The 25,502-nt window shown below is 42.6% G+C and overlaps 1 protein-coding gene across 2 annotated transcripts; it reads left to right on the top strand.

The window, feature by feature from the left end:
- The first annotated feature begins 1,321 nt into the window (after positions 1-1,321).
- nt5c1aa (5'-nucleotidase, cytosolic IAa) lies at positions 1,322-22,298 on the top strand. 2 transcript variants are annotated; one of them, XM_068731269.1, is made up of 7 exons: positions 1,322-1,889; positions 5,979-6,023; positions 8,995-9,162; positions 9,288-9,417; positions 16,412-16,534; positions 18,730-18,914; positions 19,938-22,298. In XM_068731269.1, exons 1-7 carry the CDS (start codon positions 1,734-1,736, stop codon positions 20,292-20,294), a joined length of 1,164 nt encoding a protein of 387 aa, XP_068587370.1. In that variant the 5' UTR covers positions 1,322-1,733; the 3' UTR covers positions 20,295-22,298. The 2 variants fall into 2 exon arrangements, with proteins under 2 accessions (XP_068587370.1, XP_068587371.1); XM_068731270.1 differs by lacking the exon at positions 5,979-6,023.
- The last annotated feature ends 3,204 nt before the right edge of the window (positions 22,299-25,502 follow it).

A 25,502-nucleotide genomic window follows, 5' to 3' on the forward strand; every position in this document is an offset into this window, starting at 1 on the left:
TAGCATGCTAGTATTTGCTAATTTCAACCAAACGCAAAGTTCAGCTGAAGCTAATTTGAATGTGTTCCTCTTTGCTTGTAAAGTATTGGTAAAAGGAAGTGACCTTGACCTATTATAAGGGTTCATTATTAATATTATTATTATTATTACAATACTTGTATTGTTGTTAATACTACTACTACTACTACTAGTAATAGTACTAGTGGAAAATAATACAATAAATACAGTAACATGCATGGAATAATTAAACCAATCAAATTAAAATGATAGAAGCTCCACTAGTCTTCATTTTCAAAATGTGCTGCAAAGGCGATGACTCAATTCAGAAATGACTACTTCGCGACTCTGGTAAGAAATGAGGTGAAGCCAATATTTGGGAACAGTTAACTTTCTCTTCCGTTTTTGTCAAAAATCTGGTCATACTAGTTATTTTTCACATACTAACTAGTTAGTCAAACTAACTTGTGGTTTAAAGATAAATGAGCTTTGAAAGCTACATTTGTATAAAAAGTATATCAACGAAGCAGAAAGACATGTGGCTGTTGTTAGCGCTGTGCTGTGTTCAACATGCATGAGTGAGGACACTAATGGCCCTGTGTTGAACTCGGTGTACAACCTTTGTTTTATATGAAGGTTACGTCCATTATCTGCTACCTTTAGGCTAATTCAACCCCCCATTCCCCGATCCACCCTTCCCGTACTCACCCTCATTCTCTCAACCTACTAACTGATACTAGCTTTAACTTTCCTATGCCTTTTAATTATTTCCTTTTTGTTACATTCCAACCACTATAAATGACTAAAAACCTCATGTGTATACTTCACCGTTCAGATACGAGTGAGTGTAAGAACAAAAGATGTCAATTAAAATCATGTAAAAATATCAGGTTAAAAAATTAAATAAAAAAGAAAGCATCACTTGATTCCCCCCTTCATTCATAATCATCTCACTTTTTAAAAAAAAAAGAGATTAACTGCCTCATCACGAAGGCTATTTTTTGCTGAGTACTTATGTGTCCCGTGAGCCTCTTGGGCAAATTGCACCATCAACAAGGGACAGCGAGGGTGTGTGTGTGTGTGTGTGTGTGTGTGTGTGTGTGTGTGTGTGTGTGTGTGTGTGTGTGTGTGTGTGGGGGGGGGGGCGGAGCCATGCTGAATAAGGAAGCAGGGCTGTCATTGGCCAGTGGGAGGACAGAGGGGCAATGAGCGAAGCCAGGGAGCAGAGAGAGTGTGACAGAGAGGGAAGGGAGGGGAGGGAGGGAGGGTAGTGTGTGTGTGTGTGTGTGTGTGTGGGGGGGGGGGGGTCACTGAGCGGGGAAAGAGAGAGAGACATTCAGAGAGAGCAGCAGATGGACTGCTGCACAGCCTTCCATATAGGACAGACTGCACGTGTGACAGTGTGTGTAGGACAGTGCTTATGAATGAGTGACGGTGGAGCAGCAAACCTCTTGCATGTCCTCTGGACGCAGTGAGCAATAATCCTCTTGAGGGGGCGAAAAAAAAAAAGAATAAAGGCAAGTGAAGAGGAGACAGAAGAGTGAACGCTTCACACTTCAGCAAACTACTGTAGCGAGGCCGTCATCAATGGGACTATCTCGATAAATGCCAGGGACTGCAGCGGGACATTTTGCTCGTTGACTTTGCAGGAGGAGAAGATCGTGTCTTCATCAAAGGTCGAGGAGTCAGGAGAGGTTGGAGGGGCGCCCTTGGGACCAGAGAGAGGGTGATTCTCTATGGTGACGATGAGTCTGGACCCTGTGCAGGTGATGAGCGGACAGGTCAAGGAGCTCACAGTTTCCCCTTCGTCCAACGGGGACAGCAGAGGATCATGGGAGGTGAAAGAAGAGTTTGGTCAGGACCACTTGGGCCTCACCACCACGACAAAACCAGTAAGTCTCACTGACCAGTCGTAAATGTCCTTCCACCTGTGTCTCTGTCTGGAATGTCCAGCTCTCTTTACTGGAAAACAAATTCCTTTCCAAGAGACTTCTGTCCTTCACTCTTCTATCATTGTACTTCATGCCCTAGCTAGTCCCTAGCTAGTCATTTTAAAGTCAGATGTTTACGTCGCCCACGTGCAGCTTACAGTGTAGCTCATAAATGGGGCTAGGCGGGTCAGATAAGTTGAGTGTTTTGAGTTCTTTGAGGACAGAGGGGTTCGTGTGGAACATCTCTTCTAAATTATGAATGGAATGGCAGACACATACCGTATGGAATCTAAAAGTAAAAAAAAAAAGAAAGAAACTAAGAGATGCATGAGCAGAGGAGCCACAGAAATTAAGTTTTTTGTGATCATTCACTTTCTTCAGAGCACATTAAAGAACATGAAATTCATGATTTTAGAGGCTCGGCTAACAAGCTAACCTACATTTTGTATCCTTAATTTTTTTTTATTAATTACAATATTCGTCATAAAAGTAATGAATTCAGTCTGTATTTCGAAATAAGAGTATGACACTAAACTCATAGCAGATTAATACAAATATATAAATTCTATATTTTGCATGTAAATGACTGAATGCTGTTCTGTGCAGTGTTCTATAGGACTGGATCTTACGGTTTTTTTAACTGACTCGTCAGATGTTTTTCAGTGAAATTGACTTTAAATCTAATTTAGCTTACTGTAATTTATAATGTGAACAATTTCACTACTTTCCGTTTAGCTAAATTGAGTTTTTAAGCCACCGGTGGGTCCATGGTTTTCTGGCAGATTTACTTCTGAGAAGTGGAAGTCCAGTTTGCAAAGGTTAATATGAATCCCAGCTGACATTCAGTGTTGTTTATCGCATTGCAGGACGTCAACATACTGTACAGGACACACCAGCGTTTCCAGGGATTCAGGGGACAGCATGCTGAGCAGATTTATTGCAACTATGTTCATAAAACTAAACAGATGAGTGACAAAGTGTGAGAGAAAAGTAAAAATAGAAAAACAACAAAGAGTGAGCAAAGTGCTGAGCAAAGTGAGGACAAGGCACTGAAGCTGAAAGTCGTTAAAATATGAGTAATCTCTGCTGCTTGAGGATTAGTGCGGCGACAGTGGTAAACATCCATTGCATGACAGTTATACTGCTCAACTATCCATCCAAATATTACTGCTGGACACGACTGTAAAAAAGATACGGCCTAATGGACGGTGCAGACAGCCACTGCATGTAGAATTACATGGCAATATGACGGTTGTAACTGAGCATAATGAAGGCAGAGATGATGTTCATGTTAGTCCAAAGTCCCATTAATATCACCACGTTAAGCCTGATGTTTTTTAGCTTGATGCATACTGTATTTAAAAAAAAAAATGATACTTTCCAAGCTTTTGTTTTTTTTACATTAAATCTCCAGTTTTTTTCTAAAGTCTGCACATATGTTTAATTGTAGGCTGATATACACTAATTAAATGGAACAACACACTTTGGCTTAGTATTTCTATTCGAGCAAAGACACATTTAGTCGTTACGTATTATTCATTCACTCATCATTTTGGAAAGTTTGATTGATGAAATTCACCTCATGAAGCATTTTTCTTTTCATGTTCATGGATAATATGGGATAAAAATGGAAGCTGTTACGTTGATTTAGTAAAGGGAGTTTTTACTCAACAACTCAAAGGCTTCATTAATTAAAAAAGAAAGACATTAATTCACTACTTCTGTATTTTCATTTTCATAATTTTAATTAACATTGAGCAGCCAGGTCAATGTAATTAAGTAGCATTCATATTTAATTTAATTAAGTCTAATTAAATTAGCCACCTTTTGTCTAACCTACATTAAAAGTGAGGTCCATGAAGGGGAAAGTACTCTGTAGGTCAACAACAAAGTAATTAATAGAATGAGTGGAAAGAAAAGAATGTTGCTTTTTTTTTCTTTTCAAAAAACAAACACACAAGCGCAAAAATGTAAAGTGTTTATATCATGGATTTATAAAGAGAACTGGATACAGTGTTGGAGGCGGGGCCAAATTCATTCCTATGACGTTGCTCTGTGGCGCATGAAGCAAAAAAAAAAAGTTTGACTTCCACGTATAAAGTTACCCAGATCTTCTGCCGATCTTCTGCATTGGGCCATAGAGCCGGCGGGGTCTCGCAGCTAGCAGTGCTGACAACGGTAACAGTGCTGACAGAGCTTATCGGGCTGCAACAGCGCGGTGCAGACTGGCGGCCATGAGCTGCTCACATGCACTATCATGCTCCAAAATAGCGCGCATTGGCCGACGTGGCTACATCAACAAAGCACAGAGACGCTCGTATTACAACACACAAAGAGGGAGAACGACTTCATTCTCTGCTCAGGTCGACGTTACTCCGCTATATCTTCACTGCTGCTACATTAATGCTCTGATTTTCATATAGAGAAGCTTTAACTTTATTGTTATTTAGCTTTACTTTGTCTTGACAACAGTTCCATCTTCCTTCATGGTATCACAAGTACTATTATGGACATTTTAAAAGGCTTCCTTCAGAAATATGAGGATAAAAACATGTTGACACTAATGAAGGAGTTGTATTGACAAATATCTATTGAATCTTATAAAACACGCTCTATTCAGGTTTTCTCTATAAGACACATTAGCATTGCTGTTACTGGCAGAGTCACAGTCACCCTCCTGTGTACCCATATCTGCCAAGGCCTGAATAGACTGCATCATCACTGGCCTTTTACTTATCTATAAATATCAGCCCCCCCACCCCCCCACCGCTACCCCCCCCGTCACTCTCTGCTCACACTTTAACCTGTTTATTTTCTCCACTGCTTCCCCCTCTTTTATGTTTCAGTCTGTTATCTGAAACATAAGAGAGCACTTTCGTCTTTTAGAATCTCAGATGGATGGCAGGGATGTCTCACAGCCTCAGATGTACAATGCTTACACAGATGACTCATGGATCTGGGTTATGCACAAACACCAGACCTGCTGATCTGGCAGAGCTCTGACAAGATTAATATCCAGGGTGGTGAAGAGAAGAAGGGGAAGGTTCAACCACATATGTCCTTATTTTTCAGCTTTATGTTGCTGTACTTCACAGGTCCAACATAAAATAAACTAACAAGGTTAGTCTTCATTCCCAGTCGGGTTTAATTAGATCTACTTGTATAATCAATACGTAGGAGATGATTATGATAACTGCGGGTTCCCCTTGCAGAGGAGCCTTGTGATCGATGCATTCCCAGTTGGTAAGAGACTAACCGAGAGGGCAGGCTGTTAACACTACCAGTATCAGATCACAGCAAAGAACTGGCCTCTGGGATCACACCCGGACTGTGTGACACGTTATTCATAGAGTAGAGTAAACCGACTCTAAGGGAAAAGCTGCATCAAAGGTCTCGTCCATCTGCAGTACTGTGCGTGAGCAGTACTCTTAATTAAAGAGACTTGAAGGTGCATTGATAATAGCAGCAAACAACTATGTGAGATATAGTGGAGTAATGTCTAAACTGAGCAGAGAGTGAAGTCACACTCCCTCTCTGTTGTTATCCAAGTTTCTCTGTGAACTTATATCAATAAAAACGTGCATATGCAAGCAAAACACACGACTTACGATACGCACCACGGCTGCAGATGACGGTTAAAAAACGTCTTGCGGTAAACAACACACCTGCTCTGTGATTACTGATTCACCTATTTATATTTAACCATATACTCCACGTACCACCTACTGTGCAAAAAAAGAGGAATTACAACAAGTGAACACACATTACTTCATATACAGACACATAATGAAAATGGCTCCAACACGTAAATATGCTCAGAATTTTGAATTCAGCACTTTATACGCTGAAAACTACACGGCACATTATGTGTTCTATGTCAACTGTCTGTCTTCATACAGGTCAGTTATGTAAAAATAAAAGATTCTATACAGGTCAATAATTCAGATACTGTATATTTGAGTGGTTATGGGATTGGAGGGATTGTCAATGAAGCTTAGTTGTAAATAAGTGTTCTCTGAATAAATAAAAACAAACTGTCATTCTGCTAAGGTGACAGGGAGACGAGCCCGGAAGGTGGAGGGAGGCGTGTTTTTTGTAAGTATGTCCCATCACCGTGAGGTTACCTAATGACCGTCACCGCTGCCTTTCTCCCCTTCTCTTAACCTCCTCTGTGATGGATGTCAATGTGCCTGCATGATCACGGACACACCCACCCTACTAACCAACCACCTGACCCGATGCATCGTCACGTGTGCTGTCATGTTGATTCATATTGTACTGGATGGTAACAGGCTGGACTGAGCTAATGCACCAGAGAGCTGTGTTCTCATCACTTCAGCCACGGAGCGATACGACTCGTTGATTTGTGTTCTCATGCTACTGTTTTTAAAAAAAATAAATTATATATTAGTTAACATATTATACTGAAAATAAAGACATTTAAAAAAAAGAATTCTCCAAACTTTTGTGTAATGCACGCACTGCTCTCATTCGACGGTTACAGCCAGTGTGCGAAATAACCAGTGGCATTCTGGGGGACGCGTCGTCCAACACCAACTCCGACACGGACCTTGGCTCGGCTTCTTCTCAGTGCCGTCCTGGTGTCCACAAAGAGGAGAGACGATGTCCGGCTTTGATTCCAGGTTCTCACGAAAGGCACTGGATCAAATTTGTCCAATGGGGGTCCATTTAGGTCCACAAAAAGCCGAGAAGACAGGCTCGCTTCGCGCAACCTGTTGCATCTCTGAGTGTCTGTGTCATTTACGGCGGAAAATCGTCTCTCACACTCACTATTCATATTCATGAATACATTGTATGCCCTTATAATAATGAAAACTGCTGGGCATTAAACTTTTAAAAGGCATTTTAGAGACCCCCGCAATTTTGCTATTGAGGCTTTCAGGGGGTCTCAATTGTCAATCAAGGGATCTCGGACCCCCTCCCCCCTTGTATTTCGCACACTGGTTATAGCTGACTAACTCACGGCATCATCGCGAAAGCTAGCAACCACCCTCAGGTTCCCCTTCAAGCAAGTTAGCTATGTTAGCTATGTTAGCTCTGTTAGCTCTGTTAGAGCTGTTAGAACTGTTAGCTGCTAACTCAGCCTGAGCCATGTTCAGAGGCTACAGAGATGCTGCCTCGCTAGTCTCTAGCTCACATAGCATTGGTTATGTACCGTTTGCATTTTAAGGCATCTGGGAGGAGCCATTGTTAACACACTTATTTTGTGTTTGCTAACTATGCTAACTAGCCTCATTTCAGAAAGTGAACCCAGTTGTTTGTATTGTTATCAATGATTCCCACGTATAAAGCAGTTTTTTCTGACTACATGAAGTACTATTTGTACATTATTCTTTTACATACGCCTGTGTTTGGATAGATTGTCACATGAAGGCAAAGCCTGCAGGAGGGCGATGTGCGTCTTTGTGTGGCAAAAGCTTAGTGTCATATATGTTGCTCCATAATCAAATTGATTGAGTCTACTGTGGATATTCAAAACAAATGTGTGCCTCACAGCCAACTGCAAACGCGAAAGAATGTATGACATAAGACGACGCTCCAACTGTTTACAGTAAGCATGTATATGAGCGTTATCATCCCATCAAATTTTACTTTTAATCTGATTTAGATGTGCGTCATGATTAATCCTGTGTGTGTGTGTGTGTTAGCAGGTAAGTAGGTGACTTGTCAGCAGGCAGCGGTGTTGTGATAATGCCCAATAGAGGGACAGTGAATAATTCCCCCTGTCCAGCATGTGGCCTATTTACCGGCACGCAGCCATCGGGGCATGGACACAAACATGCATGTGTTTTATTACACAGATTTCTGCCCCACTGCACAAACACACACACACACACACACACACACACACAAACTGGACGTAGACACATATTGACTCAAAATCAGGAATCATCTGTTATGTGCTTTTGCCTTTTTTTGCACTGCACTCATTTCTTATTTTTTCCAGTAAAGTATTACCCAGCAATGAAATTAAGTCTACATTGTTTCTATTATTAGATATATCTTATCATTTCATTACTACAGGCAACGTGCTTGATTTAGAGCCAAACAAAAGATACTTGAACTCATATGTGACACACTGTACAGCACATTCAAACACACATTTAGGCAAACTTGTGTGCACTTGGTAGAGGCCTCACACGCAGACTTTCACAAGCACATTATTGTCCTTTAAGTCAGCCCCCTCTGCCCCCTCAATGCTCTACCCAACAACCAGGCATCATCTAAGTTCAGCTGCCAACTGTGGCCATTAATGCCCGCTGCCCCCAGAAGAATGCAGCCCCCCCCCCCCCCCCCCCCCCCTTTTGGGAACTGGCACCCGAGCGTTAACTCTGTAGGCAACATGAGGCGACTGTAATGTTCATTAGAGTTCATGGACACACTCGTCACTTTCTAACGCACTTCTAGCCCAGCGTGTCAAACTATGGTCGTAGTTCAACATTGAGAATTGCAACAAAACCACCTTTTTTAGATTGAGGAAAAACCATCATGATAGGGCTTGAAATAAGTCCACAAACTAAGTAAAACAAACAATTTAACTACATGCATAGGTGTCAGACGCCAAGGGGAACTGACCAAGCCGTGTTATTTGAGGAGTTGGGAGTGAGAACATGTTGAGCCAAACATACAAAGTACTTCTTAACCCCATGATTAGAGACGACACCACTCCACTCACCATAGATCTCCGTTCATACAGTTTGTTGACGTTGTAAAGTAACGGCATTAGGACAGATAACAGGCGTGACAGAAAGTGAAATGGATCACATGGTTTTTAGCACGTATTGTGATGCAAAGAGCTCGAATAATTCCTTTAACTGCATCCAAATAAAGTTTTAATGACACGAGGCCTCTCGTAACAGCGACTATTTACACATGTAGTTGTAAAAAGGAGATTAGTTTCAGGGTCAAATTTGCCCCGCAGGCCTTTGTCACCTCTCTTCCCACTGTGTTTTCCCGTCATCGTCTCAATGTGTCATTACTGCTCGCTCATCCTTTATCATACCATTATCTATCTTCTTCTGATTTTTTTTTGGATTTTTTTTAGCCAAAGCCCGTGAACGCCGTGACCGTTGCGGTTTCGTCCCGGGTCTTGTTCCGGACCGAGCGGGAGCAGAAGGTGTTCGAGCAGAAAGGGGTGGAGGAGTATCTGAGATACCAAATCGAACACGAGAACGAACCCTTCGCCCCTGGACCCGCCTTCCCCTTCGTCAAGGTTAACGTCACACAGACATGCGCTCGCGGGCGTAACACGTGCAGCGCAGAGATTAATCTGCAGACTTGAGTATTTAAATGTTGTGCTGTCCAGCTTCTTAGCTGACTGTTGCCGTATGCTGACAGGCTCTGGAGACGGTGAACGCTCGTCTGCGGGAGCTGTACCCACAAAGTGAAGAGCTGTTTGACATCGTTTTGGTGACGTATAACCATGCCCACGTAGGAATCCGGCTCATCAACACCATCAACCATCACAGTAAGTCGCACAGAGAGAAGATCATAAAGATGTGGCCCTCACTCGCTATCGAATGATACGACGTGGCAGGCAGAGCAGTGGCTTTAAATAGCTTCCTGTTGTGGGGTAACAGCCCATTGATAGGTCAGTAAGATATCAGATCATTATCTCACTCCCTATGGAACTGCACATGTAAATGGGACAATATGTGAGAGAAAATGTAAAAAAAAACTGATTTACACACTGTGAAAAAATAACTACACCAAAATGCGACAATTGCAGCACTTTTTCAATAAGAGATTGAAAAGATTTCACAGCCTGTCTGAGGTAAGCATAAAGTACTGTGAGCCATTTTAGTGAGTTTATGTTTAGTGAAATGCTTTGAGTGAACTTAAGTTCACTCTGGTAAACAGCTACGCAGTGTTTTAGTCTGGCGCTTTTATTGTGAAAGGTCAGAAGAAAATGAGTGTGTCTGCTCAGCGCTGTCTTTGTGAAGGTTGAAAGAAGTAATAAAGTTTGACATCTTGGTTCGGACTACTGAGCCTCCATATTGTTGAACACTATAGCGCACCTTTTGAATATGTCCGTTCCGAACAATGTGATTGGTTGAATCAGAAACATTGACCTCCCCCTAAAAAAAACAAGTTGCTTTTTTACTGCGTAAAATTTGTATTCATGACAAAAACAACAGTTTAAAAAAAAATACTGACGTCTGAATTAATCTCATGAAAAAAAACGCCCCCTGTGTCTGAAAGCCTTAAGATGTTAAGACATCGACATAATGAGACAGGATTCTGGAGCTGATACAAAAAACAAAAGTGTGTGAACAGCTGACTGAAAGGCTCCTTCCCAGGGAAATCTCAGACCCTCAGACCCATCTTCCTCACAGACCACTTCCTGTTCAGGCCGGGGTGAGTTTATGTCCTTCGGGATTGTAAAACTAATCCAAGAGGCCCCAAACAAAAACAGGCCCAAGTGGAGCCACCAAAGCTGCACGCTGCCTCCCAGATGCTTCCATGTTAGATCTCGCTGGTGGCTCTCTGCGTGAGGGGCCTTACCAATTTTACCAACCTTTCCTACAGCGCGACAGGAAAACATGGGCTCTGATGTCTCAGGGATGAAAAGTTTGTTAAACATGTTGTGTCAACCAAGTGTCTCGACATGTGACACGAATCATAAAAATGATGAAGAGAGAAACATGTACTTGCTCCTTAGCCTTTCACCTTTTGAAACTGAATGGGGGCACGTCAGACAAACATTCAAAAACTAATTTATCTGTCATCACCTGCTTCCTATTTTTAACAGTTGCAGGATGAGGTATAAAGTTTCTCTCCTTGCATTTTGACGACTGAGGACAACTATATAGTTACGGTATGGCTGTAAATGACAAGCATTAGTGCCTGCAGGCCATAACAAAAAAAGGGAGATTCACCAATATGAACATTTAACAAAACTAGCTTTATTCCCACAAATGAAACCAAATTAAAATGTTTAACGCATGGAGTAAGGAAATCAGTGGTGTGTGTGATTCATGAGTGGAGAATGTGTGTGTGTGTGTGTGTGTGTGTGTGTGTGTGTGTGTGTGTGTGTGTGTGTGTGTGTGTGTGTGTGTGTGTAAAAAAAAAAAAAAAACACAAAAAAAAAATGAAAGCAACAAAAGTAACAGGAGAGAAGCGAAGCTGCAGCAGCAGGAGAATGTCGGGTCAGCCGGAGAGAAGCAAGCTGCCAGCTGCATGAAGTCTTAAAAAAGCCCTAATAGTTGCCCTAACTATCACCTGCAGCGAGAGCACAGACTCTGTGAGGTGCCTCTGCACAGGCACCTCTTGTCACCAATACCACTGACGCTCAGTGTCTGGGTAACTGTAATGTTCTGGGCAGTTTTAACCACTGGCAGTAGAGCCCTCCTTGGTTCTGCTGACGTTGAGCAGTACGTCGTTGTCTAAGCACCACTGTAATCCGGCCGATGACGGTGGTGTCGTCTGCAAACTTAACACAGCAGAGTGCGCTTCATGTCGGGGGGGGGGGGGGGGGGGCAGCAGTCGTGGGTGTACAGCTTGAACAGGAGGGGGCCTGTGGGGGACCCTGTGGGGGTCTCCGGTGTTCAACACCAGAGTGGAGGAGGTTTGGCTGCCAATCTGAAGTACAGAGTGAAGCCCGGAGCAGCGATACATTTGACGATCAGTTTCATGGGGGGAGATCGTATCCAATGCTAAGCTGAAACCAACAAACAACATTCGGATGTAGCTGCTGTTATGGAGATGTATAAAAAGCTGAGTGGAGAGCAGTGGAAACAGCATGTTCTGTTTATCTGCTGGCTCAGTATGCAAACTGCTGAGGGTCCAGGATGACTCAAATGTTGCTTTTGATGTGCAGGAGCAACAGTTTCTCAAATCACTTCACCCACTTCACACACACACACACACACACACAAACACACACACACACAAACACACACACACACACACACACACACACACACACACACACACAGTTGTAGTCATTTAGACTAACACAACAGACTTTTTAGATTAAGGGGCAACGGTGAGGGTCTTGAAGCAGGTGGGAACGCTCTCTTTATTTATTTTTTTATTTATTTGTTTATTTATTTTGCAGGGACAATGCACACCAATCGACAGTGAAACTGTCACTAGGTGAGCCAGAGTTAGCCAGAGAGGCCGGTTTTCATCTGCTGTCCCCGGCCAGATGTTCGAAGGCAGCCTAAAAATTACAAAATTTCAAATAAAATGGAATTAGAATTCATAGATAGACAGTAACGTATAGACAAAACCAATAAACATGTAAGCAAAAGAAAAGTGTACGACACTAGAGCAGAGCAGAACAAACCCACCCACAGTACAAGCACATATATAACACTGAGACACAGAACACACATCAAACATGGAAGATAGCAACACTGAACAAGACAAATGCACATATAGGCAAAACAAGCAGGCAGGACAGAGAGTACATCAATGCTTGCACACCTGATTGGCAACAAGCCATTCCTTAAGGCTGTGTTTGAATGTTGTGTACATGTTTTGTGTGCGTATATGTGGTGGCAGAGCATTCCACGAGTGAGCTGCCTTCACAGAGAATGTAGATTTGCCAAAAGAGCTTGACCTATGTGAAATGACCCAATCACCTCTTGAAGCAGATCTAGTGAGTCTGCTGCTTTTGAGCGCTTTGTCTTGTGACGGTGATAAGTTATTTTATTCATCTGATTTGCATGAATGCAACATAGGAGGACCCATGGGCCAAGATGACTAGCAGGTGCTGTAATTGAGATGTCACGAGGCGATATGATCGTTCCCTGTGGAAATCAAAAATTAGAGTCACGACATTCACCTCATACATGGCTACTATATGCATAACATCCCACAAGGACATGCAGCTAAACTGCTGTGATTGTAAAGTGTTAAAACTGCGCAACGAAGCTGCTCATTCTTTGATGTGAAGCCCTGCCGATTTCCTGCTTTCCTATTACCATGTTTCAGATCTACTGAACAAGCAAATAAATCATACAAAGATAGATGATATGAAGACAGTTTTGCAAAGGGGGAAAAAAAAGAAAGAAAAAAAAAGACACAAAGACATCAATGGTGAGGATTTTTGTTTTTTCCATTGAGGGACTCCCACGCTCCCACGCCAGTCTTGTAGGCAGGAGGACGCTTGGGAGGTTTGAAGTGATGCGGTGCAGCGAAATGTAGGGGCCAAACTCACCATGGTCAGACTACAAAGCTAAATAAACCATTCAAAAAAAATATGTAGAGGACAGTCGGTTCTTTGAACTCTGTTTCTCCCGGGGTTTTTTTTAGTCTCCATCTCCATCTCCCCTCAGCCTGTTCATGAGTCATGTTGTAGCTGCCTGTCTTTGTATCCACAAGTCTTAGTTCTTTTAAAACTGCACTACATAACTTTGCTTTTCTGCTAATAGAGTTTTGACATCAGAAACACGGAATCCATCAGGATAGAAGAGTCTTGGGCATTCGTCTAGACAGAGTCGATGGCTAATGGTACAACCCACAACGATTTTATAGTATGTGATTAAATTAAATGGCAGTGGGGGAAACTGTTACCACTCTGATGAAGGCAAAATAGCAAAACATTTTGAATATTAGAGCTTTTAGTGAATTGCACTTTGCTGTGTATGCATTCTCAAAGTTTCTCAAAAAGGAACCATACACCTAGTGTGCAAAGCCAGCCAAGCTCAATCACTTTAGTATAATGTCTATTTGTAAAAAAAAAAAAACCAGTCAAACCAGACATTTTTATGGATGAAAATGAGCAAAAGGCGAGCTTAAGCAACAATAAGCTGGTAGCAAAACTCAAAAGAGACAGGAAACAAACGCCGAGGGTGAAGGCTGCAGCAATACAAAGAAAACCCACTGAGGACTAACCGGTAGGACACGAGGAACACAAGAAACAAACGCCGACACTGCAGAGGGAAATCACACAGACTAAGTGTACACAAGGGGGACAGGTTGATTAGACACAGGTGGAACAAATCAGGGCAGACTATCACAAAGACAGGAAGTAAAACAAAACGAGACACAAGAGGAGAGGACTTTCATACTAAAAAACTCCTTGAACTATGACAAGATGAATACTTTACATTTGATTCATCATAAAAAGACCATTTCCCACCAGTTTCCGGCCTGACTTCAAAATTTAATTTGGGCAGGCAGCATTTATTTATACCAACAGAACATCCTTTGTTGTTGTCCACATTAGCATTTCCATAAAGACCTCCACCCACACGCCGCCACACCTCTTTGTCTCAATCCTCTGTCAGTTGGAAACTACAAAGCTGTGCTTCACAAACCAACATCTGGTCCGGAGTGGTTAATTCTACCCGTTAACTCATGCAAACAGCAATTCCCACACTGCTGCACAGATACGCCGCTCACATCACAGATCCATGATAGTTGCCTAAAGTTGTCAGCAGGTACAGCTTAATGACTTAATCAGCTCTATTCACAGTTAAAATGGTCATACATAAAAAGATTTTATTAGCCATGATCAGTCAACGTATCCTCAGTACGATATAATTCAAAAGTTCAAAAGTTACGTAACAGAAATCTCTTCGTTGACTTCTCGTTTCACATGGGGGAGAAACAGCAGATCCCCGGTTGTTTGGACCCATCCACCTCCACCCTGTCTGCGCTTCAGTGGTCTTTATGCTTCCTCGTACATGATTACGCCGATCTCATCTCATCTCTCATCTTCAACCGCTTATCCGGGATCGGGTCGCGGGGGCAACAGCTCCAGCAGGGGACCCCCAAACTTCCCTTTCCCGGCAGCTCTGAGTGGGGGATCCTGAGGAGATATCCCTCCACCTGGTTCTGGGCCTTCCTCGGGGTCTCCTCCCAGCTGGTCGTGCCTGGAACACCTCCCTAGGGAGGTGTCCAGGTGGCATCCTCACCAGATGCCCGAACCACCTCAAGTGGATCCTTTCCACGCAAAGGAGCAGCGGCTCTACTCCGAGTCCCTCACGGATGACCGAACTACTCACCCTATCTCTAAGGGAGATGCCAGCCACACTCCTGAGGAAACCCATTTTCGGCCACTTGTACCAGCGATCTAATTCTTTCGGTCATGACCCAGTCCACATGACCATAGGTGAGGGTAGGAACCAAGATTGCCCGGTAGATAGAGAGCTTTGCCTTGCGGCTCAGCTCTCTTTTCGTCACAACGGTGCGGTAAAGCGACTGCAATACCGCCCCAGCTGCTCCGATTCTCCGGCCAATCTCACGTTCCATTGTTCCGATTACGCCGATAACATACCAAAACATCACATAATTACATTTCTGTAGGCATTGCTACGAATGCTGGATGAGACCAGCCTGGATTAGTACTACTCTGTGTTCGAGACAACTCTGGAAAAAGTGCAATGGAACTCCGCAAAGTCGGAAGTTCCTGCTTAAAAACCCCGACTTCATGAAGAAACAGCTGTCTACAACAATGGAAGCGCACATTGTAAACCATAATCTAAAAAGCAACATAAAGTTTCTTTGCCTGTATGTAGTAAAACCCAGCATGTAAGGGATGGTCTATTGAAAATAGCCTATTGGTTGCAGTTTGGGAAGGATCCAGCTGTTGTTGTGTGTGACTCATACTGAGGACTAAAAGTCTAGATATCTCAGTTTCTGCTGCATCAATTCTGACCATTATTGTATAAAATATCTCTACCAAGTCCCTCATCTTTATGGACGAGCAAAACTAAATTGCTGGAGAGCCCTTTTAATGTGGAATAAGTCCGAGACAAGTTTCCTGCCGAGTGCCTCTTCAGATAAAAAGCCTCAACCTTGCCGTCTCTCTTTTCATATCCAGCACATCAATCTCCCACCCACGCTAACCTTCTCTCTGACTATATCTCCATCTATCACAGGCGTCGTCTATCCTCATTCTATACAACCTTCAACTCTTCTCATTCTATCACATCGCCCATCCCAACGTCAGTGTTATTACTTTACTCCTGTGCCCTTTATTATTAGAAATATCAGCTCATTTTACCTGAACGGCTCCGTAATCACGGCTCTAATGACACCAATATCAGTCTGCTCTCGTTCTCCACATATCGTCTCTCCGCTGCTGTTTGGATCAGTCCTCAACAGCGAATTGAGAGGCTGCCTCAGCCAAAATGCGAGCAGACACTCTACCGCCAGTCCGGTCCACTCTCACCCCCCCACCCCTTCCTTCTAGTCAGCCCCCTCTTTGGACCCGCTCCACATTTTAAGTGGTTGTAAGTTTATCCTCTCACCCCTATCTGCCCCTCTCCCTGTGACTGCTGAAATTGTGACCAATTAAAAGCTACAGCTCCCAGCAGAAATAAGGACGTTTCTGTTTTTGTTTCCGTCACTTTGTTTCTGTATCTGATGGTTTGTAAAAATACAAATAAATACATGTGTCAATATTTTAATAGGTCTGTAATGCTGCCAATGTAAACTGGATGTTGGCTCTTAAATGATGGACTGACACTTAAAAGCGTGTTGCTGTGTGTTGCTCTTGTCTCCAGACTTGTTTATTGAGAGGTTTTGTATGACGGGGGGAAGCAGTCCTATTGGCTACCTGAAGGCCTGGCACACCAACCTCTACCTGTCTGCTGACGCCGACAAAGTCAGGGAGGCGCTGGCTGAGGGTGAGCCCACACACACACACGCACACACACACACACACACACACACACACACATAGATGAGGAAGTCTGATTTGATATGGTTTCTGTCACTTTTTAATAAAAGGTGCTGATCTACAGTAGAGCAAAGCTAAAAAATAATATGACTGAAAGTAGAACAATTTTGGGCATTAACATTTTTAACACATTGCACCAATCAGGAAATAGTATTGATATAGAAAACGAATAGTTATTTATGCATGTTGATTTTAGCAATATTTATGAGACTTCAAAGAGCCAATTTGGGAGTAAAAAAGTACTTCACCATGAAGTTTACATGATTAATTACATGTCTGAACTTGTTTTCAAATATATCCTTCTGTCTCAGTGATATATTATTCTGCTAAATGAATATGTGATGTTGTTATGTTGATGTTATTTAAATTCATGATATACAAGTACGTAAACATGTTTATACAAACTATTTCTTAGGCAGTCTCCTATTTGTTCCTCTCCATAAATAAAAGAAAATTGTCTTTAATAATTCAGTATTTTAGGAAAAGTGCAAAAGCACTTTCTTAGAAGTGCTTTTATAGAAGATAGATATGTGTCTGTATAATATGATGATCCTCCAGTTAGAGTAGCTTAGAATAAAGACTGGAAACAGGTGGAAACAACTAGCAGACTATACCAGCCCCTGTAAGTCTCACTGCTGAACACGTTATATGTTGTTTGTTTAATCTATACTACAAAACAAAGTTGTGGTTATATGGAGGGTTATTTGCTCGACTATTCTAGCTTCCTGGGGTTTGTGGTGGTTGCCCGTCGACGAGAGATGTTCAGATACCAACTTTTCCTGCAGATTCTGATACCTGAACGTATCTCACGGCTCTACGAATCTTGCATGAATGGGTTATAATTACTGTTTGATCATTGTTGAATGACCTGGCTCAGATTCAACCCCTTGTATGCATGAAAATACTGCCTTTAAACTTTAAATGGAAAGAAGTATGGTGCTATTAAATTACACACAAGCGGCGAGCTGCAGTAGTCGACACTACAGTGACTGACATCTACTCCGACGCTGCAGTGGCATTACCATAAACCATTATAGTGATGATTTCCCCGCTCTTTGTGTTTCCTTGATGGATTCCTGCGTGTCATCACTTCCCAATTGTTCTGGCCGCGGCTCTGAATATGCGTCGGTATTTGAAAGCGCGGAACCGCTCGTGTGCCAAAGAAACACAAGATGTTACAGCAACACGCCGTAGAGAGACGCTGGAAACAGAATATGGTGACGTGAAATTCGCGGGACTTGAGGTGACAACCGCTTCTGAAGGATTATATTTGTTCAGTGCGGCACATTTCATGCCGCATTATTACTGCTGTCGAAAAGGAAAGAGCAAACACAGAAATAGAGCGGACCAAGCGGACGCGAATAGGGATTCAAACCGAAAGGAAAGCGAATCCAGAATGAACGATGAAACCCGTTTCTAACTAATTGGAAAAGAAGATTTGTTTGAGCTTGTTTTACAAAAGATTTTCTAGTAATGAGAATCAGAAAATAACATAATGTATCTACTGTGTCACACTGTAATGTGTGTATGAGGGCTGAGGGGAAATTAACTGGAGTGCTGATTGAACCCAGCGGGACCACATACCTCTCAAGGAGACATTCTTCATGTGACTAACACGCTTGATGTCACTAATGCAAGTGACTCTGTGGGGGGCACACACACACACACACACACACACACACACACACACACACACACACACACACACACACACAAACACACAATGATTCAAGCAAAGGAAGCGTCCTTGACATTTTCCTTAAAAGGTCTTAATTAGCCGTGAAGCCATTTGTTAAGACTTTCTGTGAGCTGACGGCCATAAAGCACTACAGCTGTTCCTGATTTGTTCCATCAGCAAATGAAGTGATGAAGTGCAGTGAAGGCTAGTTGTACTGTATCTTAACGAGTCATGTCTCTGTTCACTTGATTCTCATCAAGCATGTGATTGTCCGCAGGATTCAATGAATTTATAGGTTTAATTCAAAGTGAAGTAAAGCAAAGGTTAAGTGAAGTGAAATCATGTGAAGTGCATCGGAGTGAAGTAAACCGTAAACCCCACCACTTCCTTTAATGAATCTATTGTTGAATCTGTTGTTCCTGATCTCTCTCTCTCTCTCTCTCTCTCTCTGTGTTTATGTTCAGGCATCGCAGCAGCCACCATGTTCATGACAGAGAATCTGACAGAGGTGTCGGAGTCCCAGCTGAGGGTGGCATTTGATGGGGACGCCGTCCTCTTCTCTGACGAATCGGAGCGCATCTTCAAGGCACACGGGCTGGACAAGTTCTTCGAGCATGAGAGGGACAACGAGGACACGCTATTGGATCATGTGAGTCGTTTTCACAGGAGGTCTGTTTGGACATTGTAGATAATGTGCTGACACCATACCTATATTTTATTAATTTATGCTCAGTAATCATAGATATAATCAGTACAGATTGGATTTCATAGGAAAGATTTAAAAATGTGTAAACCCTAATTTCCATCGTAGCCTTGAATTGCCATTTCTGTGCAGACCAAATCACCTATAAATGATTGTGTTCTCCATATACAATCTGTTTCATTAACTGTTCATTAATCATTTTATGGATAAATTATGAAACACGATGTGATACATGTGTTTGTATTGGGAGTCAGACAGCTGGTGCAACAAAATGGTGCTAAATTGGTGCTAATTCAATAAAAGTATGCTTGTGCTACATGCACATACGGAGGTTGCATGACAAAGTAACTAATGATGCAATATCTAAAATACACAACAACAGAACACAAGAGAACCAGTCCAGAGTCATAGCAGATCATTAGCTAGTCTACAAAATGCAATCTATTGGTTTCGTACATGGGCATGTATTGTTCTTTTCTTTTTTTGTGTCGCTCTGGACGACAACGCTGCCAATGGAAAGTCAGTATGGGATGCTTTTTTGTGGTGGACACACAAATTAAACGCATCCACAGAACTTCCAACCATGGAAGTCGACGCCACGCGTCCCAAAGCGTTGTTGTGGTTTTGTTACCTAAACCTAACAGCCATGAAGGTTTTCCTAAACCAAACTAAGTGTTGTTTTTTTGCCTAAACCTAAAGTTTGTTTAGTTGGCTATCGATTAAACCGTATGTCGTTATTTTAAGCCCAGCTATGATTTTACTAAATGGTTTCGTTGCTAAAATGTAAGTTTTCCTCAAAACCCCCCCCCCCCCCAAAAAAAAAGATGCTCCGGTTGAGACGAAATAAAAACGGACAATTTATGTCCCTGTACAGAAAACCACTAGATTGCATTTCGTAACTATTTCACAAACTTCTGTGAGATCTCTCCAGCTTCGCTTCATCACAATCGTTTTCTTCCTCCGGGACAGGGTCCCCTGAAGGGCTTCCTGGAAGCACTGGGGAAGCTCCAGAAAAAGTTTTACGCCAAAGGCCAGCGCCTGGACTGTCCCATCCGAACATACCTGGTCACAGCTCGTAGCGCAGCCAGCTCTGGCATCCGGGCGCTGAAGACGCTCAGGGCCTGGGGCTTGGAGATCGACGAGGCCTTGTTCCTCGCGGGGGCACCCAAGGGCCCCATGCTGGAGAAGATCAGGCCTCACATCTACTTTGACGATCAGATGTTCCACGTGGAGGGCGCGGCTGAGATGGGCACCGTCGCTGCCCACGTGCCCTACGGCATTGCACAGAAACATAACCAGACACAGAACACCAGTGTGAGGAAGTAGACACCAGATGCCAATATAGTCACAGAACAAGAGGAGGAGGATGGGATGGAGAAAGATCACAAGAGGAGAAGCTGAGAGGTTTCAGAGAGTATGGAACTTGTCCTGAATTGTATATGGGAATGCATCATTTCCACGATGAAGCAGTTGTGTTGTAAGTTTGTTTAATAACGATATAAACTGTGTCCGCTTAATAGTACCATGTCAGGAGTAGAAGTCAAGTAGAGGATAACCTCAGCTTTACATTTCAAGTGTTTTGTCAAATCTTGCTTGACGTGGTGAATTCGAAGGTGCTTGATTGCCTTGATGATCTGCCATTTCTCTCACCACGACTTCTTGTCTTCATAAAGAAGACACTTCTTCAGTGACCGACACAGAGACTACACTGTGTGTCAGCAATCGATGAGCCATAAGCACGATGCGGAGATATTATAAGGTCAAAGGTTATCGTGACAACGTATCCTCAAACTACGGTTCGCACGATATCCTACGAGAGGTTTCTCCTCGTTTTTCAAAGCCAGCAACACGTGCGAATTTCCGCAGCGTTACATGCGCGCGGTAAATTCCGTCTTCACAGGAAACTCAGTTAGGTTTAGGCATAGATTGTTGCTTGCGTTAAAATAACCACGGAAGTGCCGTTATTGAAGTAGACAAGTTACGTGACAAGAACATCAACATTGACTTCTCTTTTCCCCTGTGGAATGGACAGCGGCCTCCTGGCTGAAAGATCTCTGTTTGTTGGATCCGTCCACCTCCCCTCCCCCCCGCCCAGTGTGTGATTTAGCTGTCTTTAAACGTCCTCGTTCATTATTACATTATTACATACATTTCTTGGGATATTTACAAATCACGGCACATCATTTCTTTTTTTGTAGGTATAGCTACGAATGCTGGATGACACCAGCCTATGTACTGTAGCTCAAGAGTCATAAGTTAGCGTGTCAGTGATTTCACAAGAATGTCAAATTGTTTGTTTGCAACTATACACAAAAACGTGTTGTATATTACCGGAGATGGCTACATTATGTGTCATTGTGTTAAACCAAAGCAAATATAGAAAGACGTAAGTCTCAGTTGGTGCCTTAGTTTCAATGAAGACACAATTTGTAGCCAGTGGTCCAGAGGGAAATATCTTGTTATCTTGGTGGATTGCCATGAAGTTTAATACAGACATTTATAGTCTGAAGAGAATGAAACCAAGTCCCTTGACTTTTCGTGTTGCTTCACAGGTCACAGTTGTACAAAATGTAAGTTCAACACCTCAGTTCAAGGAAGGAGACCTCTGAAATAAACGATTGATTTCAATCACCCTTAGAGCTGATATTACATCCTCTCTGCAGGCTGATGAGGTTCCTCACCATCTGAAGTATCACCGGCAAGGCGCTCAACGAGCAGCTGTCTTGACTTTGCTGCCCTCTCCTGTACATCAAGGCTAGCACAGAGTCACACCCTGCTCAGGCGGCATTGAGTGATGTAACAGTTTAACCAATTTAACTTCATCTGACAACCAATAGTCAAAAGGCAAGCAATACACTTGTTTCAGTCACAGCGTGACGTCCGTCTGATTTTTGTCTTTCATTGGCAAAATGGCCGCGGTGGCCTTTTGAAAATGTCAATCCACTTCACAACACTCTGTCACTGATGGCAAGCCCTTGGAAATCTTCCACTTTGAGGAAATTTAGCGACGCTTCATTTCACCTACTCAGCCTTCCGAGGACCTTGAAGCTCAGGAAAGTGACAAGCAATCCACCAGATTAATCTCACAGAAGAAACACATCATTTAACAGATGTGTCTCTTGGCCGACGTTTGCCCTAAAACGACCGCTGAGTTTTTCACACAGAGTTTTAGCAGGATCGGTCAGGCCAGTTTGGACTTTTCAATCAGGAATAGATCAATGCAGGTGAAGCAATGTTTCAACAACAGGTTGATGACAACTTTATTGACACTTGTGACAAAAATAAAAATTTGAAAATGTACAAGAAACACTAATAAAGATGTCAAATATAGCTCTTGTTTTACAAGATGAACGCATCATTTCTGCATTGGGAGTCACTGATGTGCACTCCTTCACTCTACCATCGAGTGGCAGCACTGGAATGATAAATGACCGTGAGCTGCAGCAACCGCTCTCCATTCACATGTTTTTATTTAGGATGAAAAATGTTCAAAAATCTTCACTTGGTATTGAATTATCATGCGCATTAAAGTTGTCTTAAATGATTACATCTTTTCCTCTTCCATGCCTTATTAACGTATTTGTATTTCCTTTTTTTTGGTCACGTCAGAATCATATTACTCACCCACACTTCCCCTCCCTTAGTCACAATGATAAATATGTTAATATTCCCAATCATTCCCAGCATAAGTGGATCTTCCCTGAAAGCGTCAACATCCAGTGCTGGTCTACCTGGAGCCATGCTGCTAACAACACCGTGGGGACAAGTTCTGCTGGTAAACGCTGATGGATTGACATTCATGTGGATTTTATAAGCTCCAAAGCAGTGGGTTGATGTTGCTGGCAACACACAGCAGAAAGCAGGGCCAGATAGATACGATGTGGCCAGCTGGCGAACTCTGCAAAGCCCCCAGTTCTTAATGACACACATACGCAGGGTGCCAGCTGTATCTATAAAGAGACAATGACCATCAGGAATGGAGGATAGTGTAAGAGGATGGCTCTGTGCTTCACTGTGCCTGATTGAGGCCATGACAACCCGCCATCCTGCCTCTTACAGATATGCCAGTTAAAGTAGATAAATGCTGGAAGGTGCTCAAGTGAAGAAGAGATAAAAAGGAATTGTGGATCGAGGGATGTATTTTCATTTCAGGTGTAATACCTTGCGCTCCCCTTCCAGGCAGAGATCATACGATCGTGATGGGAGGACGATCATGCAAGTTCAAGGAGAGGAAATCAAAAAAGAGTGAAGATGGGAATTATTTTATAGATTAGGGATGCCTTCCACTGACTGCAATTGATGACTGAAACGGGGACATTACTGTACATAACAGACCATAAGCTCAGATATAAGCTGTCTTACTGCCAGATGTGACCTACAGAGGAGAGGCTGAAGGGGTGGGTTGGGGGGGTTTGCAGTCGGCCTTAATCACAGTTGAATAACACCACGAAGAAACACAATGAGAGAAAATAGAGCCAAAGAAGAAAAGTGCACTCGCGGCTGCAACGACTTGTTTTGTGTTCCAAGATGTCAGTGATGCACTAGCACTAGCAGCCTGTAGCGGTTAACAAGTAGTAATTGAGCAGTCAGCAGGTAGTCAATGGCAGTATAGAACAGCCACTAAAAGGTGTTTTGGGAAAGGGTGAGTCACGGCAACCATGAACACGCTGGATCACAACCGGACACCCTTACATTTTATGCAGTTTGCTGCAGAAGAATACAAGATTAGCATTGGACAGACACCGAGGTGCACAATCACTAACGGACACAACAGAGCGCATGATCCTCCGGGGCGGGGATAATATAAAAAAAGAAAGAAAGAAAGACAGATGGCGAGGAAGAAGCAGCACTTGCTCTAAAGACACAGATATGAAAAGAATTTTTCTTTCTGCAGAGAGACACCCGCGGAGGGTTTTCGATCTGTTCCAAAACCCTTTTTTTTTTTTTTTTTTGGTCTGCTGAAGCACTGTAGCTTATTTAAGAGACACTCTTCTCAAAAGTGCTGCAAAAGTGTTTAATTAGGCATCAAAACCTTTCAGAGGGCCCTTCTCTCTGTCCGGCTAAATGGAAAGGAAGACAGAGTTAATAACCTCGCTCGTGCATGTTAAGCTAATTTGTTCAAAGTCCTCACCAGCTTAGTCATGTGGATTGTCCTTGGTGCAACTAATAGTCTGCTGCTTCAAAACATGTGTGTGTGTGTGTGTGTGTGTGTGTGTGTGTGTGTGTGTGTTTGCCTGTCATTGAATATTCATGAATCCTGCAATTGCCTGGATGAGAAGCAGCTACAAACAGACCTCACCAGCTATTGTGTTTATCTGTCTTTTTTTTTTAATATATTTTCGTGTGTTTTTTGTGTCAGAGCCTGACAGCAAAATAACAACTCCTTTCACAAGTGAGAAAACAGTTGATACTGTAACTCATATCCACGAAACAATAACAGCTGTGGTTTGTTAACAAGAAGCTCCACGATAGGCGTATGTTTTTCAGTATTTTTAGTATATATTGGCTCTAAGGATAGTGATGTGTTGTCTGTCAATCCACCACATCGGTTTGAATGCATTGCCATGATATTTAGTACAGATTATTATAGTAAATATACAATATAAGCATTATAAATGCTTTGTATCGGCATGTCGGCGTTGTAATTGTGAGCACCACTCGGTTAAAGCACAGCCTCACAGAGTCTCTTTGGCTGTTGACTCTTACTCAAACTGCTAAAACAATGAAGAATTAAAAAAAACAAAACAAGAGAAGCTAAGTTTCAATTGAGTTCAGCGTCATTAATCTGTAATGATGTCACTGCTGCAGGGAATCGTAATGTGGTGATTCAGTGACAAACACAATACTTAGTTGGTTACTTTCTGTTCATCACGTTTTAAATGAGACACATAAAAGCTCCACACTTCACAAATAGGATCTTTGATGGCTTAATCGCTCTCAGAACAAAATATCAAAAACATTTAGCCTGAGCTACAGAATGTATTTCTGATATTTCAATCAAATCCTCACCGTTAAACTGAGGGAACACCTGAACCTGGTTCTAGAAAGACCCCGTAAACCCTCTCTTCTGTGCACTTCCTGTCCCTTTTTCATTTTATTTTTTTTTAAACATTGTAAACCACTGGGTACCAAACAACACCGTTCTCCAAATACTTACAGGGCAGTTACCTCTGGCTGGGATTGTGCATTGACCTTTTCACGTTCAGCAGTCAGGCCGCCTCACAACATCTACAGCATGTTGTTTAAAATAACTTTGGGTCGGTGCAGCAGTATTTCGCTACAGCTTGACGAAAGACAAACCTGCAGCAGAAGAATCTCCCTAAAACGCCCTCTTTTTATGTCTTTTAAGTGCAACAAAGTTTTCTTCTGGAAGGACTCACCCCCCTCCCCATATTGGTATCCATGGCAACAGATTAAGGCTATCCCTTGAGGGAGATAAAAGGAGAGATGGGAACACAGAAGTGTGTGTGTGTGTGTGTGTGTGTGTGTGTGTGTGTGTGTGTGTGTGTGTGTGTGTGTGTGTAAGGTAGTAAT

This window comes from Cebidichthys violaceus, unplaced genomic scaffold, assembly GCF_023349555.1.
Source record: "Cebidichthys violaceus isolate CVI_PGR_0920_01 unplaced genomic scaffold, fCebVio1.0.p SCAF_50, whole genome shotgun sequence".
NCBI lineage: Eukaryota > Metazoa > Chordata > Actinopteri > Perciformes > Stichaeidae > Cebidichthys > Cebidichthys violaceus.

Coding starts and splice junctions, on each gene's coding strand:
- nt5c1aa (XM_068731269.1), top strand. CDS start 1,734: ATGGTGACGATGAGTCTGGACCCTGTGCAGGTGATGAGCGGACAGGTC. Junction 6,024..8,994: donor TGGAGGGAGGCGTGTTTTTT/GTAAGTATGTCC, acceptor GATTTTTTTTAG/CCAAAGCCCGTGAACGCCGT. Junction 9,418..16,411: donor CAACACCATCAACCATCACA/GTAAGTCGCACA, acceptor TCTTGTCTCCAG/ACTTGTTTATTGAGAGGTTT.